Genomic DNA, 16,782 nt, shown 5'->3' on the forward strand with positions numbered 1-16,782 from the left:
TCAGTTCCAAGAATTTTTTTCAAAGGTTCTCGGTGCCCCTTTTTTCTGTAATCAGAGAATAGGGTTTTGGTATTTCCTTATTTGGACGATATCTTGGTACTTGCTCAGTCTTCTCATTTTCGAAGAATCTCATACGAATCGACTTGTGTTGTTTCTTCAATTTCATGGTTGGAGGATCAATTTACCATTCAGTTCATTGATTCCTCAGACAAGGGTAACCTTTTTAGGTTTCTAGATAAATTCAGTGTCTATGACTCTGTCCTTGTCAGACAAGAGAAGTTTAACATTGATATCAGCTTGTCAAAACCTTCAGTCACAATCATTCCCTTTGGTAGCCTTATGCATGGAAATGTTGGGTCTTAGGACTGCTGCATCAGATGCGATCTCCTTTGCTCGTTTTCACATGCGACCTCTTCAGCTCTGTATGCTGACCCAATGGTGCAGGGATTACTCAAAGATATCTCAATTAATATCTTTAAACCGATTTTACAACACTCTCTGACATGGTGGACAGATCACCATCGTTTAGTTCAGGGGGCTTCTTTGTTCTTCCGACCTGGACTATAATCTCAACAGATGCAAGTCTTACAGGTTGGGGAGCTGTGTGGGGGTATCTGACGGCACAAGGGGTTTGGGAATCTCAGGAGGTGAGATTTCCGATTAATATTTTGGAACTCCGTGCAATTTTCAGAGCTCTTCAGTCTTGGCCTCTTCTCAAGAGAGAGTTGTTCATTTGTTTTCAGATAGACAATGTCACAACTGTGGCATACATCAATCATCAAGGAGGGACTCACAGTCCTCTGGCTATGAAAGAAGTATCTCGAATTTTGGTTTGGGCGGAATCCAGCTCCTGTCTAATCTCTGCGGTTCATTTCCCAGGTATGGACAATTGGAAAGCGGATTATCTCAGTCGCCAAACGTTGCATCCGGGCGAATGGTCTCTTCACCCAGAGGTATTTCTTCAGATTGTTCAAATGTGGGAACTTCCAGAAATAGATCTGATGGCTTCTCATCTAAACAAGAAACTTCCCAGGTATCTGTCCAGATCCCGGGATCCTCAGGCGGAGGCAGTGGATGCATTATCACTTCCTTGGAAGTATCATCCTGCCTATATCCTTCCGCCTCTAGTTCTTCTTCCAAGAGTAATCTCCAAGATTCTGAAGGAATGCTCGTTTGTTCTGCTGGTAGCTCCGGCATGGCCTCACAGGTTTTGGTATGCGGATCTTGTCCGGATGGCCTCTTGCCAACCGTGGACTCTTCCGTTAAGACCAGACCTTTTGTCTCAAGGTCCTTTTTTCCATCAGGATCTGAAATCCTTAAATTTAAAGGTATGGAGATTGAACGCTTGATTCTTGGTCAAAGAGGTTTCTCTGACTCTGTGATTAATACTATGTTACAGGCTCGTAAATCTGTATCCAGAGAGATATATTATAGAGTCTGGAAGACTTATATTTCTTGGTGTCTTTCTCATCATTTTTCTTGGCATTCTTTTAGAATACCGAGAATATTACAGTTTCTTCAGGATGGTTTAGATAAGGGTTTGTCCGCAAGTTCCTTGAAAGGTCAAATCTCTGCTCTTTCTGTTCTTTTTCACAGACAGATTGCTATTCTTCCTGATATTTATTGTTTTGTACAAGCTTTGGTTCGTATAAAGCCTGTCATTAAGTCAATTTCTCCTCCTTGGAGTTTGAATTTGGTTCTGGGGGCTCTTCAAGCTCCTCCATTTGAACCTATGCATTCATTGGATATTAAATTACTTTCTTGGAAAGTTTTGTTCCTTTTGGCCATCTCTTCTGCCAGAAGAGTTTCTGAATTATCTGCTCTTTCTTGTGAGTCTCCTTTTCTGATTTTTCATCAGGATAAGGCGGTGTTGCGAACTTCTTTTGAATTTTTACCTAAGTTGTGAATTCCAACAACATTAGTAGAGACATTGTGGTTCCTTCATTATGTCTTAATCCTAAGAATTCTAAGGAGAAATCGTTGCATTCTTTGGATGTTATTAGAGCTTTGAAATATTATGTTGAAGCTACTAAGTCTTTCCGAAAGACTTCTAGTCTATTTGTCATCTTTTCCGGTTCTAGAAAGGCCAGAAAACTTCTGCCATTTCTTTGGCATCTTGGTTGAAATCTTTAATTCATCTTGCCTATGTTGAGTCGGGTAAGACTCCGCCTCATAGGATTACAGCTCATTCTACTAGATCAGTTTCTACTTCCTGGGCGTTTAGGAATGAAGCTTCGGTTGATCAGATTTGCAAAGCGGCAACTTGGTCCTCTTTGCATACTTTTACCAAATTCTACCATTTTGTTGTATTTTCTTCTTCTGAAGCAGTTTTTGGTAGAAAAGTACTTCAGGCAGCGTTTTCAGTTTGAATCTTCTGCTTATGTTTTTTCATTAAACTTTATTTTGGGTGTGGATTATTTTCAGCAGGAATTGGCTGTCTTTATTTTATCCCTCCCTCTCTAGTGACTCTTGTGTGGAAAGATCCACATCTTGGGTAGTCATTATCCCATACGTCACTAGTTCATGGACTCTTGCTAATTACATGAAAGAAAACATAATTTATGTAAGAACTTACCTGATAAATTCATTTCTTTCATATTAGCAAGAGTCCATGAGGCCCGCCCTTTTTTTGTGGTGGTTATGATTTTTTTGTATAAAGCACAATTATTCCAATTCCTTATTTTATATGCTTTCGCACTTTTTTCTTATCACCCCACTTCTTGGCTATTCGTTAAACTGAATTGTGGGTGTGGTGAGGGGTGTATTTATAGGCATTTTAAGGTTTGGGAAACTTTGCCCCTCCTGGTAGGAATGTATATCCCATACGTCACTAGCTCATGGACTCTTGCTAATATGAAAGAAATGAATTTATCAGGTAAGTTCTTACATAAATTATGTTTTTTGGCGCAAAAATTCTTTTCCGTTTCCGGCGTCATACGTGTCGCCGGAAGTTGCGTCATTTTTTGACGTTATTTTGCGCCAAAAATCTCGGCATTCCGGATGTGGCGTCATTTTTGGCGCCAAAAGCATTTAGGCGCCAAATAATGTGGGCGTCTTATTTGGCGCTAAAAAATAAGGGCGTCGCTTTTGTCTCCACATTATTTAAGTCTTATTTTTTCATTGCTTCTGGTTGCTAGAAGCTTGTTCTTTGGCATTTTTTTCCCATTCCTGAAACTGTCATTTAAGGAATTTGATCAATTTTGCTTTATATGTTGTTTTTTCTCTTACATATTGCAAGATGTCTCACGTTGCATCTGAGTCAGAAGATACTACAGGAAAATCGCTGTCTAGTGCTGGAGCTATCAAGCTAAGTGTATCTGCTATAATTTTTGGTATCTGTCTCTCCAGCTGTTGTTTGTATTGCATGTCATGACAAACTTATTAATGCAGATAAAATTTCCTTTAGTACTGTTACATTACCTGTTGCTGTTCCGTCAACATCTAATTTTCAGAGTGTTCCTGATAAACATAAGAGATTTTATTTTTTAAATCCATTAAGAAGGCTATGTCTGTTATTTCTCCTTCTAGTTTACATAAAAGTCTTTTAAAACTTCGCTTTTTTCAGATGAATTTTTAAATGAACATCATCATTCTGATACTGATAATGGTTCTTCTGGTTCAGAGGTTTCTGTCTCAGAGGTTGATGCTGATAAATCTTTGTATTTGTTCAAGATGGAATTTATTCGTTCTTTATTTAAAGAAGTATTAATTGCATTAGAAATAGAGGATTCTGGTCCTCTTGATACTAAATCTAAACGTTTAATTAAGGTTTTTAAATCTCCTGTAGTTATTCCAGAAGTGTTTAATCTCCCTGATGCTATTTCTGAAGTAATTTCCAGGGAATGGAATAATTTGGGTAATTCTTTTACTCCTTCTAAACGTTTAAGCAATTATATCCTGTGCCATCTGACAGATTAGAGTTTTTTTGGGACAAAATCCCTAAGGTTATGGGGCTGTCTCTACTCCTGCTAAATGTGCTACTATTCCTACGGTAGATAGTAATTCATTTTAAGGATCCTTTAGATAGGAAAATTGAATCTTTTCTAAGAAAAGCTTACTTATGTTCAGGTAATCTTCTTAGACCTGCTATATTTTTAGCGGATGTTGCTGCAGCTTCAACTTTTTGGTTAGAAGCTTTAGCGCAACAAGTAACAGATCATAATTTTATAGCATTATTATTATTCTATAACATGCTAATAATTTTATTGGTGATACCATCTTTTGATATCATTAGAGTTGATGTCAGGTATATGTCTCTAGCTATTTTAGCTAGAAAAGCTTTATGGATTAAACTTGGAATGCTGATATGTCTTCTAAGTCTACTTTGCTTTCCTTTTCTTTCCAGGGTAATACATTATTATTTCAACTGTTTCTGGAAGGAAGGGAACTTTTTTACCAAAGGATAAAAAATCTAAGGTAAATTTAGGTCTAATAATCATTTTTCGTTCCTTTCCTCACAATAAGGAACAAAAGCCTGATCCTTCATCCTCAGGAGCGGTATCAGTTTGGAAACTATTTCCAGTTTGGAATATATCCAAGCCTTATAGAAAACCTATAGCCAGCTCCTAAGTACCCATGAAGGTGCGGACCTTATTCCAGCTCAGCTGGTATGGGGCAGATTACGTTTTCTTCAAAGAAATTTTGATCAATTCCGTTCTCAATTTCTGGTTTTAGAACATTGTTTCAGAAAGGTACAGCATTGGCTTCAGTTAAGGCCTCCTGCTAAGAGATTTTTTTTCTTTCCCGTGTCCCAGTTAACACAGCAAAGGCTCAGCATTTCTGAAATGTGTTTCAGATCTAGAGTTGGCTGGAGTAATTATGCCAGTTCCAGTTCTGGAACAGGGGCTGGGGTTTTATTTTATCTCTTCATTGTACCAAAGAAGGTCAATTCCTTCAGACCAGTTCCGGATCTATCAATATTGAATCGTTATGTAAGGATACCAACATTCAGTTTCTGTAGGACTGTCCTGCCTTTTGTTTAGCAAGGGCATTATATGTCTACAATAGATTTACAGGATGTGTATCTGCATATTCCGATTCATCCAGATCACTTTTAGTGTCTGAGATTCTCTTTTTAGACTAGCATTACCAGTTTTGTGGCTCTACCGTTTGGCCTAGCCTCAGTTCCAAGAATTTTTTTCAAAGATTCTCGGTGCCCTTCTTTCTGTAATCAGAGAACAGGGTTTTGGTATTTCCTTATTGGACGATATCTGGGTACTTGCTCAGTCTTCTCATTTTCGAAGAATCTCATATGAATCGACTTGTGTTGTTTCTTCAAGTTCATGGTTGGAGGATCAATTTACCAATCAGTTCATTGATTCCTCAGACAAGGGTAACCTTTTTAGGTTTCTAGAATAGATTCAGTGTCTATGACTCTGTCCTTGTCAGACAAGAGAAGTTTAACATTGATATCAGCTTGTCAAAACCTTCAGTCACAATCATTCCCTTTGGTAGCCTTATGCATGGAAATTTTAGGTCTTAGGACTGCCGCATCAGATGCGATCTCCTTTGCTCGTTTTCACATGCGACCTCTTCAGCTCTGTATGCTGAACCAATGGTGCAGGGATTACTCAAAGATATCTCAATTAATATCTTTAAACCGATTATACGACACTCTCTGACATGGTGGACAGATCACCATCATTTAGTTCAGGGGGCTTCTTTGTTCTTCCGACCTGGACTATAATCTCAACAGATGCAAGTCTTACAGGTTGGGGAGCTGTGTGGGGGTATCTGACGGCACAAGGGGTTTGGGAATCTCAGGAGGTGAGATTTCCGATCAATATTTTGGAACTCCGTGCAATTTCAGAGCTCTTAAGTCTTGGCCTCTTCTGAAGAGAGAGTTGTTCATTTGTTTTCAGATAGACAATGTCACAACTGTGGCATACATCAATCATCAAGGAGGGACTCACAGTCCTCTGGCTATGAAAGAAGTATCTCGAATTTTGGTTTGGGGCGGAATCCAGCTCCTGTCTAATCTCTGCGGTTCATATCCCAGGTATGGACAATTGGAAAGCGGATTATCTCAGTCGCCAAACGTTGCACCTGGGCGAATGGTCTTCACCCAGAGGTATTTCCTCAGATTGTTCAAATGTGGGAACTCCCAGAAATAGATCTGATGGCTTCTCATCTAAACAAGAAACTTCCCTGGTATCTGTCCGGATCCAGGGATCCTCGGGCGGCGGCAGTGGATGCATTATCTCTTCCTTAAAAGTGTCATCCTGCCTATATCTTTCCGCCTCTAGTTCTTCTTCCAAGGGTATTCTCCAATATTCTAAGGAATGCTCGTTTGTCCTGCTGGTAGCTCCAGCATGGCCTCACAGGTTTTGGTATGCGGATCTTGTCCGGATGACCTCTTGCCAGCTGTGGACTCTTCTGTTAAGACCAGTCTTCTGTCTCAAGGTTCTTTTTTCCATCAGGATCTCAAAACCTTAATTTTAAGGTGTGGAGTTTGAACGCTTGATTCTTGGTCAAAGAGGTTTCTCTGACTCTGTGATTGATACTATGTGACAGGCTCGTAAATCTGTATCTAGAGAGATATATTATAGAGTCTGGAAGACTTATATTTCTTCAGGATGGTTTAGATAAAGGTTTGTCCGCAAGTTTCTTGAAAGACAAACCTCTGCTCTTTCTGTTCTTTTTCACAGAAGGATTGCTAATCTTCCTGATATTCATTGTTTTGTACAAGCTTTGGTTCGTATAAAACCTGTCATTAAGTCAATTTCTCCTCCTTGGAGTTTGAATTTGGTTCTGGGGGCTCTTCAAGCTCCTCCTTTTGAACCCATGCATTCTTTGGTCATTATATTACTTGCTTGGAAAGTTTTGTTTCTTTTGGCCATCTCTTCTGCCAGAAGAGTCTCTGAATTATCTACTCTTTTTTGTGAGTCTCCTTTTCTGATTTTGCATCAGGATAAGGCGGTGCTGCGAACTTGTTGTGAATTCTAACAACATTAGTAGAGAAATTGTGGTTCCTTCATTATGTCCTAATCCTATGAATTCTAAGGAGAAATCATTGCATTCTTTGGATGCTGTTAGAGCTTTGTAATATTATGTTGAAGCTATTAAGTCTTTCCGAAAGACTTCTAGTCTATTTGTCATCTTTTCCGGTTCTAGAAAAGATCAGAAAGCTTCTGCCATTTCTTTGGCATCTTGGTTGAAATCTTTATTTCATCATGCCTATGTTGAGTCGGGTAACACTCCGCCTCAAAGGATTACAGCTCATTCTACTAGGTTAGTTTCTACTTCCTGGGCGTTTAAGAATGAAGCTTCGATTGATCAGATTTGCAAAACAGCAACTTGGTCCTCTTTGCATACTTTTACTAAATTCTACCATTTTGATGTGTTTTCTTCTTCTGAAGCAGTTTTTGGTAGAAACTTACTTCAGGCAGTGGTTTCAGTTTGAATCTTCTGCTTATGTTTTTTCATTAAAAATTTTATTCTGGGTGTGGATTATTTTCAGCAGGAATTGGCTGTCTTTATTTTATCCCTCCCTCTCTAGTGACTCTTGTGTGGAAAGATCCACATCTTGGGTAATCATTATCCCATACGTCACTAGCTCATGGACTCTTGCTAATTACATGAAAGAAAACATAATTTATGTAAGAACTTACCTGATAAATTCATTTCTTTCATATTAGCAAGAGTCCATGAGGCCCGCCCTTTTTTGTGGTGGTTTTGATTTTTTTGTATAAAGCACAATTATTCCAATTCCTTATTTTATATGCTTTCGCACTTTTTTCTTATCACCCCACTTCTTGGCTATTCGTTAAACTGAATTGTGGGTGTGGTGAGGGGTGTATTTATAGGCATTTTAAGGTTTGGGAAACTTTGCCCCTCCTGGTAGGAATGTATATCCCATACTCCACTAGCTCATGGACTCTTGCTAATATGAAAGAAATGAATTTATCAGGTAAGTTCTTACATAAATTATGTTTTTTCTTTGGAACAATGAAGAGATTTGAATACAATCCCAACCCCTGTTCCAAGAGAGGAACATGGACAATCACTCCCATAGAAACTAGAGCCAGAACAGACTGAACGGGACACTTTGGAACAGTAGACAGAATAAACCTTCCTCTGGGGGACTTTGTTCTGAAAACCTATCCTATAACATTAAGAAACAATACTATTACCCAGGGATCCTGAACAGACAGAAATCAAGCCCACTGAAAGAGAGAGCAACCTGCTCTCTACTAGAGTCTCTGGATCAGGGGCCGTACCTTCATGCAAACTTGGATGAGGAGTAGATTTTCCGGACTATTCCAGGCAGAACCAGAGGAAATGAGCTACTGAGAAAAAAATAAGGATTTTAAACTATTAGTATATTTGGGTTTAGCTTTGGACTGCTTGTCCTGAAGAAAAAAGAAGCTCCCTTACCTCCATTTACAGTAGCAATAATAGAATCCAAACCAGAACCAAACAACATATTTCCCTGAAAAGAGAGATAAAAGCCTGGATTAGAAACCATATCTGCAGACCAAGATTTTAACTATAAGGTCCTTCCAGAAAGTACAGCCAAAAACATACTTTTAGAATCAATCTTAATGATGTCAATAACCGCATCACAAATTTAAGCATTATCACATTTAAGGAATTCCAAATGTCAAAAATATCTTTCTTAGCAGTTTTCTGACGATTCTGCTGGTAATGACTATTTAACCAAATGGAAGAAGCAGCAGCTATACCAGCAATAGAAACCGCTTGCCTAGTAACCAATTGTTGGAAAACCCTCCTAAGGAAGAAATCTAACTTCCTATCTAAAGGGCCATTAAAGGAAGAGCTATCTTCCAAAGGGATAGTATTACACGTAGCCAAGGTAGAAATGGCCCCAATAACTTTAGAAACGGTTTCCCAATGTTCAATATTAGAACCAGGAAAAAGATACGTAATCTTAAACCTTGCAAAAGGCATAAAGAAATGACCTAGCTTAGTCCAAACAAGGAGCAGCTAGTTTCCTTTTTTGGACTTTGTTATAGCCTGTGATTGTGGCAGTGTTCTCCCTACTAGGAAGCCCGAAGTAAAGGATCCAATCAGGATTCCCAGTGATGTAAGTGGACCACACGACCAAGACTGTGAACGGATGATCGGCAATGGAATGGAAGCAGGAACACTGCTTACAGTGTGATTGACAAACATAATTGTTTGCCTAGCAAATGCACTGCCCCCCCCCCCCCAAGAAGTTCCGGTCTACATAATACTGCATTAGTCTACACTAAGTGAGTAGATAAGTTGTCTTTGATGCAGTATAAAGTTAAATGTGTAACGGGACCTTTGAGCACTACAGGATATTAAAGTGAGCCTTGGCTTTTACCTTGGATATTCATGTTTTGTTGATGGCACAGTGTGATTTAATTAACTGGCTAAGCCCATTCCCAGGAAACTATCTCAGAGACAGTATCAGGAACAGAAAAACAACCTCAGGAGATTAAACAATAGGTTTTAAAAATTAAGTCTAAACAATCTACACCTCTAAAGTAAGCAAAATTTCCTTTTAAAAGTGAACGAATATGTTCAACAAAGAACAGACTGTCACTGCTATTCAGCAGAGTGCCTAGATGCAAACCATTGTGGACATAGCTACATGTTAAAGACTTCTTTACTTATAGCTGTGGGCAGATTTATTGAATGTTATTGCTAAAGGAATGTTTAATATTGCAGAAGAGTGCTTTGGTTAAAACATTGGACTTTGCTGCTTACCCTTCAAGATAATATGGTCTTTGATCAACTACTTGTGCCTGTCATTTCCATGTGAGTGGGGGAAAATGTATGTTCTCCCACAGAATTCTAAAACGGACATGCTCCTTTCAGTTTGAAACTTTCTTTAGTTATCATGAAATAAATCTAAAAAACAGGAGTTAAGATGCAAATACACAGTTTTAAATAAAATAAAGAAATATTAAAACAGAACATAATGTATAAACCAGCAATCTTCGCAAAACACTGGTTGAGTAATCTCTACAAATTTCGTTGCAATTATTATCTTTATTATAAACAATAATATTTTAAACTCCACAGGAGGAAAGACCAATTGGAAACCCCCAAATAACTGCAAAGTGTTTAATTACCTTTCCAAGATTGGGTCATTCTTCCTTCACCCTCATTGTACTGATAGGAAAGATGCTGCTGACTTTGCCATTTGCATACACGTGAGTTTTTGTCGCTTTTATTTTATTTTAAAGAAATGTGCTTTCTTACTAAAGTTCCTTTTTATGTTCAACGCATCAGTTGTTTTATATATGTATATTATATGTCTATAATGAACTGCTGTCAATTTGTTAATGGTTTGCAAAGTTCTGCACATTGTGCTAGATTACCTGGAATTCCTGGTATTTACCTTATGTCCCTTAACTGAGACCAATGAGGGCTATCTGTAAATTATCTTGTGTACTGCTCACACAATCTGCAGTGTTTTTCTCCATAAATTTAAGATTTGACGTCTATTCATTCTAGAATGGGGCAAGTTCAAGTTTTTTATAGAAATAGGGGATCAAAATTAAATAATGAAGGTATATTGCAATGTTTAGTTTTTTCATTAATTATATGGAATTACATTTTGAGTTAAATGGATTTGAAACTCAGCGTTTCATGATTCAGATAGAGCAAGTCATTTTAAAGGGATATAAAACCCAGTTTTTCACGATTTCACAATTCGGATAAATCGTGCAATTTTAAGCAACTTAGTCATTTACTCATATTATCCATATTTCTTTGTTCTTTTGGTATCTTTATTTGAAAAGCAGGAATATAAGCTTAGGAGACGGCCCATTTTTTGTTCAGCACACTGGGTAGTGCTTGCTGATTGCGGGCTACTATAAAGCAGCACTTTCACTTTTAAGACCTGTTATACATTTTGTATAAACCGCTGCAACCTTGTTAAAAGTATTGTTGGAAAACCGCTGCCATATAAGCCTATTCCTCAGATCAAGGTTGGTACAGATACCCCAATGACAGATGTTTTTTTTGCAACCTGGTATTACTATCTCTACGTATGCCAGTTTTTATGGTTTTAGTGTGGTCTATTTCAGGTCTCATGGAAAATGGTTTCCTATTCTGCACTAGCTTACAGCAATGATCAAGGGTGTGATTTTACAGCAGTTGTAATGAATCTGATCTTTTTTTATGCAAACTGAAGCTGATGGCCACAAACAACTTTAAGGTTTTCATGTACTGCATCAGAAACAAAGATATTTCCCTATAGATGCATTGGGACTTTTTGTCAGCATCAGACATGTTTTGTGTTTTCTAAAAATGATGTGCTTTGTTCTAATAACTTACAAAGAGGGTTACAGTTATTGTTTTCCAAAGCCCAAACAACATTTTCGGATGTAGATTGTTTTGTTGCAAGAGTGGAACTAATTGGTCCCATCCTAAGAGCTCTTTTAGTGTCTGTTTCTCTAACAGAAGTGTCAGCACGGATTCCACTGTTACTGAATTAACAATATTTTATTTCTTTCCAATGGCATGGAGAGTCCACAAGTCCATTCAATTACTGTTGGGAAATTCACCGCCTGGCCACCAGGAGGAGGCGAAGAACACCACAGCCAGAGCTTAAGTATCCTCTCACTACCCATACTCCCCCAGTCATTCTTTGCCTTTGTAACTAGGAGGAGGTGAAGATGGTGCTCTGAAGAAAATGTAGTCCTTTTAATGGGTAGTTTCCCTCCAAGATAGGACTGGGGTTAATGTTGTGTCCATGTAATCCTCTTAGTAAGAGTATTGTTAGCTGTTGAATGTCGCAGGGAACTTCTCTGACCTCCTTTCAACAATTAATGCGAGCACCCCCACCTGGCAACCAGTATTGAGTTTTACACTGCTTTCCTTCTACTTCAGGTCCCTGTCAGAAGTCTGGTTGAAGCTGTCGGACATGGAGATGCTGCGTCTGCCCCAAAGCAGAGGCTATTAAGGTAAGTGCCTTTTCCGTATATATATATAGCAAGGACATGAGAAGACACTGAGAATGGAGTTATAACTCCTGTATTTACCTGAGCCTGGGGACAATATTATTATCCTTATTTTATGGATGAACTTATTAGGCAATATTGAAAATATTTATTATTAAAAATATTTGTGTGGCACTGTGCACATTTTCTGACTGATCCTTTCTTAGGATCATACATCAGCTTGGGACGAGGCTGTCAGGGCGTTACGCTCTGCATGAGAGCTTTCAGGAAGAGTTTGTACGTATATTTAGATGAGGTGTATGTAAAATAACTATTAAATGTATGTTTGAGGCGCAACTGATAATATCGTCTAGTTTTTTTTTTTCTGCGCATCCATAATGGCGTTGGTACGTTATTTAGAGCTGTTTGAATGGAACTCCGTTTTTGTTTTCCTTTTACTGGTCACGTGACGTTGCGCCTGCACAGTCAGACGTTGGCATTGGCTTTGAGGAAAGGATTTAACTATCCTGAGTTTACTTCAAAGAAGTATCTTTTTAAGCGTGATAGTCTGTGAAAGGAGTATGCGCTGTAAGGATGTCGGGTAAAATCACCTCAGTCACTGTATTTTAGTGTATATTGTTTTTTTTCTACAAAATGTGTTTACTTTTAAAAAAAAAAAAAATTGAGGGTGCCTTTTTTTTCTTCACCATGGAGGACAATATGGTTTTAGGTAAATCTTTATCATTGCCATCAGTGTTTATTTTGTGAGGAGGCTCAAATTATTCCTCCTGCTTAGCTTTGTTCCTCTTGTTTGTCTAGGAAAACAAAATCTTTGTCTGCAAAGTTTAAAAGAATTAACTCTTTAGAGCCCTGTACCACTCAGGACTCTGCTGCCCTTGACATGCCTCTACTTTTCTCCTCAGTTCCCCTCCCTAGTAGTTGCACCGGCAGTGCCCTGCACCTCTCAGGACTCTGCTGCCCTTGACATGCCTCTACTTTTCTCCTCAGTCCCCCTCACTAGTAGTTGCACCGGCAGTGCCCTGCGGCTCAGCTCAGTCTCTTTCTGGAGGAATTTTTTTGCCAGGTGACTTTGCAGCACAGCTTTAATGGGCGGTTTCTGCTACGCTGAGATGCTTACCTATAGCAGGTTAGAGAAAATCTAAACCTGCTTCCTCTGACTTGGGAATCTCCTCAAACGACAAGGTTGCATTGGCCAGTTTATCCCAAATTTCTGAGGATGACCATTCCACAGCTGCTTCTGAGGGTGAGATCTCTGATTCTGAGTCTGCTTCGGACATTCCAGTAGAGTCTTAGATGGTTGATTTCAGATTTAAGCTTGGACACCTTCGTTTACTACTTTAAAGGGACACTGAACCCAAATTTTTTCTTTCATGATTCAGATAGAGCATGCAATTTTAAGCAACTTTCTAATTTACTCCTATTAAATGTTCTTCATTCTCTTGGTATCTTTATTTGAAAAGCAAGAATGTAAGTTTAGATGCTGGCCCATTTTTGGTGAACAACCTGGGTGGGTTGTCCTTGCTGATTGGACAGCACTAATAAACAAGTGCTGTCCATTTATCTGAACCAAAAATTGGCTGGCTCCTTAGCTTAGATGCCTTCTTTTTCAAATAAATATAGCAAGAGAACAAAGAAAAATTGATAATAGGAGTAAATTAGAAAGTTGCTTAAAATTGCATGCTCTGTATATGAATCATGAAATAAAAATTTTGGGTTCAATGTCCCTTTAAGAAAGTCTTAGCTACCTTCGGATGTTCCGGAGTCCAAACTATTGGAGACTCCAAAAATTTCAAAACTAAACAAAGTTTATGATATTTAGTCAAAGTCTCTGAAGGTTTTCCCAGTTCCAGATCGTATGTCTGACATTACTAAGGAATGGGAGAAGCCGGGTATTCCTTTTTCACCTTCCCCACATTTTAAGAGAATGTTTCCAGTCTCTGACTTTATCCTGGATTTATTGAGTTCTGTTCCTAAGGTTTATGGAGCTATTTCCACCCTGGTTAAGAACTGCTATTCCTCTGGTGGATAGTACCTCTTTTAAGGACCACATGGATAGAAAATTGGAGGTGTACTTAAGGAGAATCTTTCTTCAACTTAGTCTTCCTTTGCAACCAACTGCTAGTATAGCGACGGTCGCTAGAGCTGCAACGTACTGGTGCGACTCTATCTGAATTGATTTTTGAGTAGATTCAGGATCGTATAAAGGCTTTGAAGTTAGCCAATTCCTTTATTTTGCAAAAGGTTGTTCACCTGAGTGCCAAGTCCTCAGGTTTTGCTGTCCTGTCTCGCAGGGCCTTATGGCTGAAGTCCTGGTCAGCAGGCAAGGTTTTGAAGTCTAGAGTTCTTTCTTTACCTTTTAAGAGGAAGTGTTTATTTGGCCCTGGTCTTGATTCCATTATTTCCACAGTAATTGGTGGAAAAGGGGCCTCCCTTCCTCAGGATAGGAAGGCTAAACCTAGGGGTCATCCATCTAATTTTCGTTGCTTTAGCAACTTCAAAGGACAGAAATCTTCTACTTCATCAGTCCAACCAACCCAAGCGCTCCTGGAAGCCTAACCAGTCTTGGAACAATAACAAGCAGTCCAAGAAGCCTTCCTCTGACAATAAGTCAGCATAGAGGGGCGGCCCCCGATCGGGGATCGGATCATGTAGGGGGCAGACTATTCTTTTTTCAAGACATTCCGATTTGAGATGTTCCAGACCCTTGGGCAGTGGAAGTGGTCTCCCAAGGTTACAGGATAGGTTTCAAGTCTTGCCCTCCAAGAGGCAGGTTTCTCTTATCAAGACTCCCTTTAAACCCGGTAAAAAAGAGAGGCATTCTTAAACTGTGTAAAGGACCTATCTTCCTTGGGAGTGATAGTTTCGGTACCTCCTGCAGAACAGGGCCTAGGGTTTCATTCAAACCTTTTCATTGTCCTCAAAAAGGAGGGAACCTTTTTATCCTATTCTGGATCTAAAGGGTCTCAACAAATTTCTCAAGGTTCCGTCCTTCAAGATGGAATCCATCATATCCAATATTCCAGGAGGGTCAGTAAATGACCTCTATAGACCTGAAGGACGCATACCTCCATGTGCCTATTCACAAGGAACGTTTTCAATTTCTTCGGTTTGCCTTTCTAGACAAACATTTTCAATTTGTAGCCCTTCCATTTGGTCTGGCTACTGCTCCCAGAATCTTTATAAAGGTCTTTTTTTAGTGGTAGCAAGGACTCAAGGAATCGCTGTGGCACTGTACCTGGACGATATCTTGGTTCAGGCTCCATCTTTTAATTTGGCAAGATTTCACACAGACTCTCTGTTGTATCTTTTTCACTCTCACGGGTGGAAGATAAACCTGGACAAGAGTTCCCTAATTCCCAATACCAGGATCTGTTTTCTGGGGACAATCATAGATTCGGTCTCCATGAATATCTTCCTGACGATTTGAGAAAATCCAAACTTCTCACGACCTGTCTCTCCCTTCAATCCTCTGCACACCCTTCAGTGGCACAGTGCATGGAAGTAATTGGTCTCATGGTGGCTACCATTGATATTCCTTTTGCTCACTTCCATCTGAGACCTCTTCAACTATGTATGCTCAGACAATGGAACGGCAATCATTCGGATCTCAGAGAATTGTCCTAGACAACCACACAAGAGAATCTCTCTCTTGGTAGCTCTGTCAGGATCATCTGTCCAAAGGCATGTGTGAGATTGTGACTACTGATGCCAGCCTCTAAGGTTGGGGAGCAGTTTTGGGTTCCTTAAGAGCTCAGGGATCCTGGTTGCCAGAGGAATCAGTTCTTCCAATAAACATTCTGGAATTGAGAGCTATCTTCAATGCTCTGGTAGCATGGCCTCAACTGAGTCCTGTCCAGTTTATCAGATTTCAATCGGACTACATTACATTGGTGGCTTATATATTAATCATCAACATGGAACTCAGAGTTCCCTAGCTATGAAGGTCTCTTGCATCCTTCAGTGGGTGGAGTCTCACAGTTGTCATACTTCCGGCCATTCACATCTCGGGAGTGGACAACTGGGAAGCGGACTATCTGAGCAGATGGACGTTCCATCCAGGAGAGTGGACACTTCATCCTGAGGTATTCTCTGAGATTTCCCTCAGGGGGTTCCGGGAATAAACCTCAAGCACTATTGTCTCAATACCAAGTTGCCCAGTTACGGGTCCAGATAAAGGGACCCTCAGGCAGTGCTGGTGGACACGTTGATGGTTCAATGGGCGTTCAGTCTGATGTATGTGTTTCCCCCGTTTGAACTTCTTCCCAGAGTCATAGCCCGCATCAAACAGGAGTGGGCCTCGGTGATCCTAATTTCTCCAGCCTTGCCTCGCAGGACTTGGTTTTGATGATCTTGTGAAGATGTTGTCCTCCCCTCTGTGGAGGTTACCGCTTAGGAAGGACCTTCTTCTTCACAGTCGGTTTCTTTATCAAAATCTAGATTCTCTGAGGCTGACTGTGTGGGTATTAGTCCTGCCTAAAAGAGGTTTCTTGGATAGGGTCATTGACACTCTGATCCAGGCTTGTAAACCAGTCACACGTCGGATGTTTCATAAGGTCTGGCGCACCTATCTCTCATGGTGTGAGTCTCAAGGTTTCCCTTGGCACAAGGTGAGAGTTCCTCGAATTCTGTTTCTCCAAGAGGTTTTAGAGAGAGGTTTATCTACTAGTTATCTAAAGGGCCAGATCTCAGCCTTTTTTTTTTTTTTTTTTTTTTTTTTTTTTTACACAAGAAGTTAGCCAATCTCCCTGATGTTTAGTCCTTTGTTCAGGCCCTGGTCCGAATCAGGCCTGTGTTTAAATGTGTTGCTCCTCCCTGGCGCCTTAATTTGGTTCTGTGTGTTCTTCAAGGGGCTCCATTTAAACCTATGCATTCTGTAGATATT

The 16,782-nt window shown here is 39.7% G+C and overlaps 1 protein-coding gene across 1 annotated transcript in view; it reads left to right on the forward strand.

The window, feature by feature from the left end:
- ZNF451 (zinc finger protein 451) overlaps positions 1–16,782 on the forward strand; it is a 215,049-nt gene that overhangs the window by 131,435 nt on the left and 66,832 nt on the right. The window contains exon 12 of the mRNA XM_053710403.1: positions 10,015–10,145. Coding sequence (XP_053566378.1) covers positions 10,015–10,145 — 131 coding nt within the window. The remainder of the gene's footprint in view (positions 1–10,014; positions 10,146–16,782) is intronic.

This window comes from Bombina bombina, chromosome 4, assembly GCF_027579735.1.
Source record: "Bombina bombina isolate aBomBom1 chromosome 4, aBomBom1.pri, whole genome shotgun sequence".
NCBI classification, from domain to species: Eukaryota; Metazoa; Chordata; class Amphibia; order Anura; family Bombinatoridae; genus Bombina; species Bombina bombina.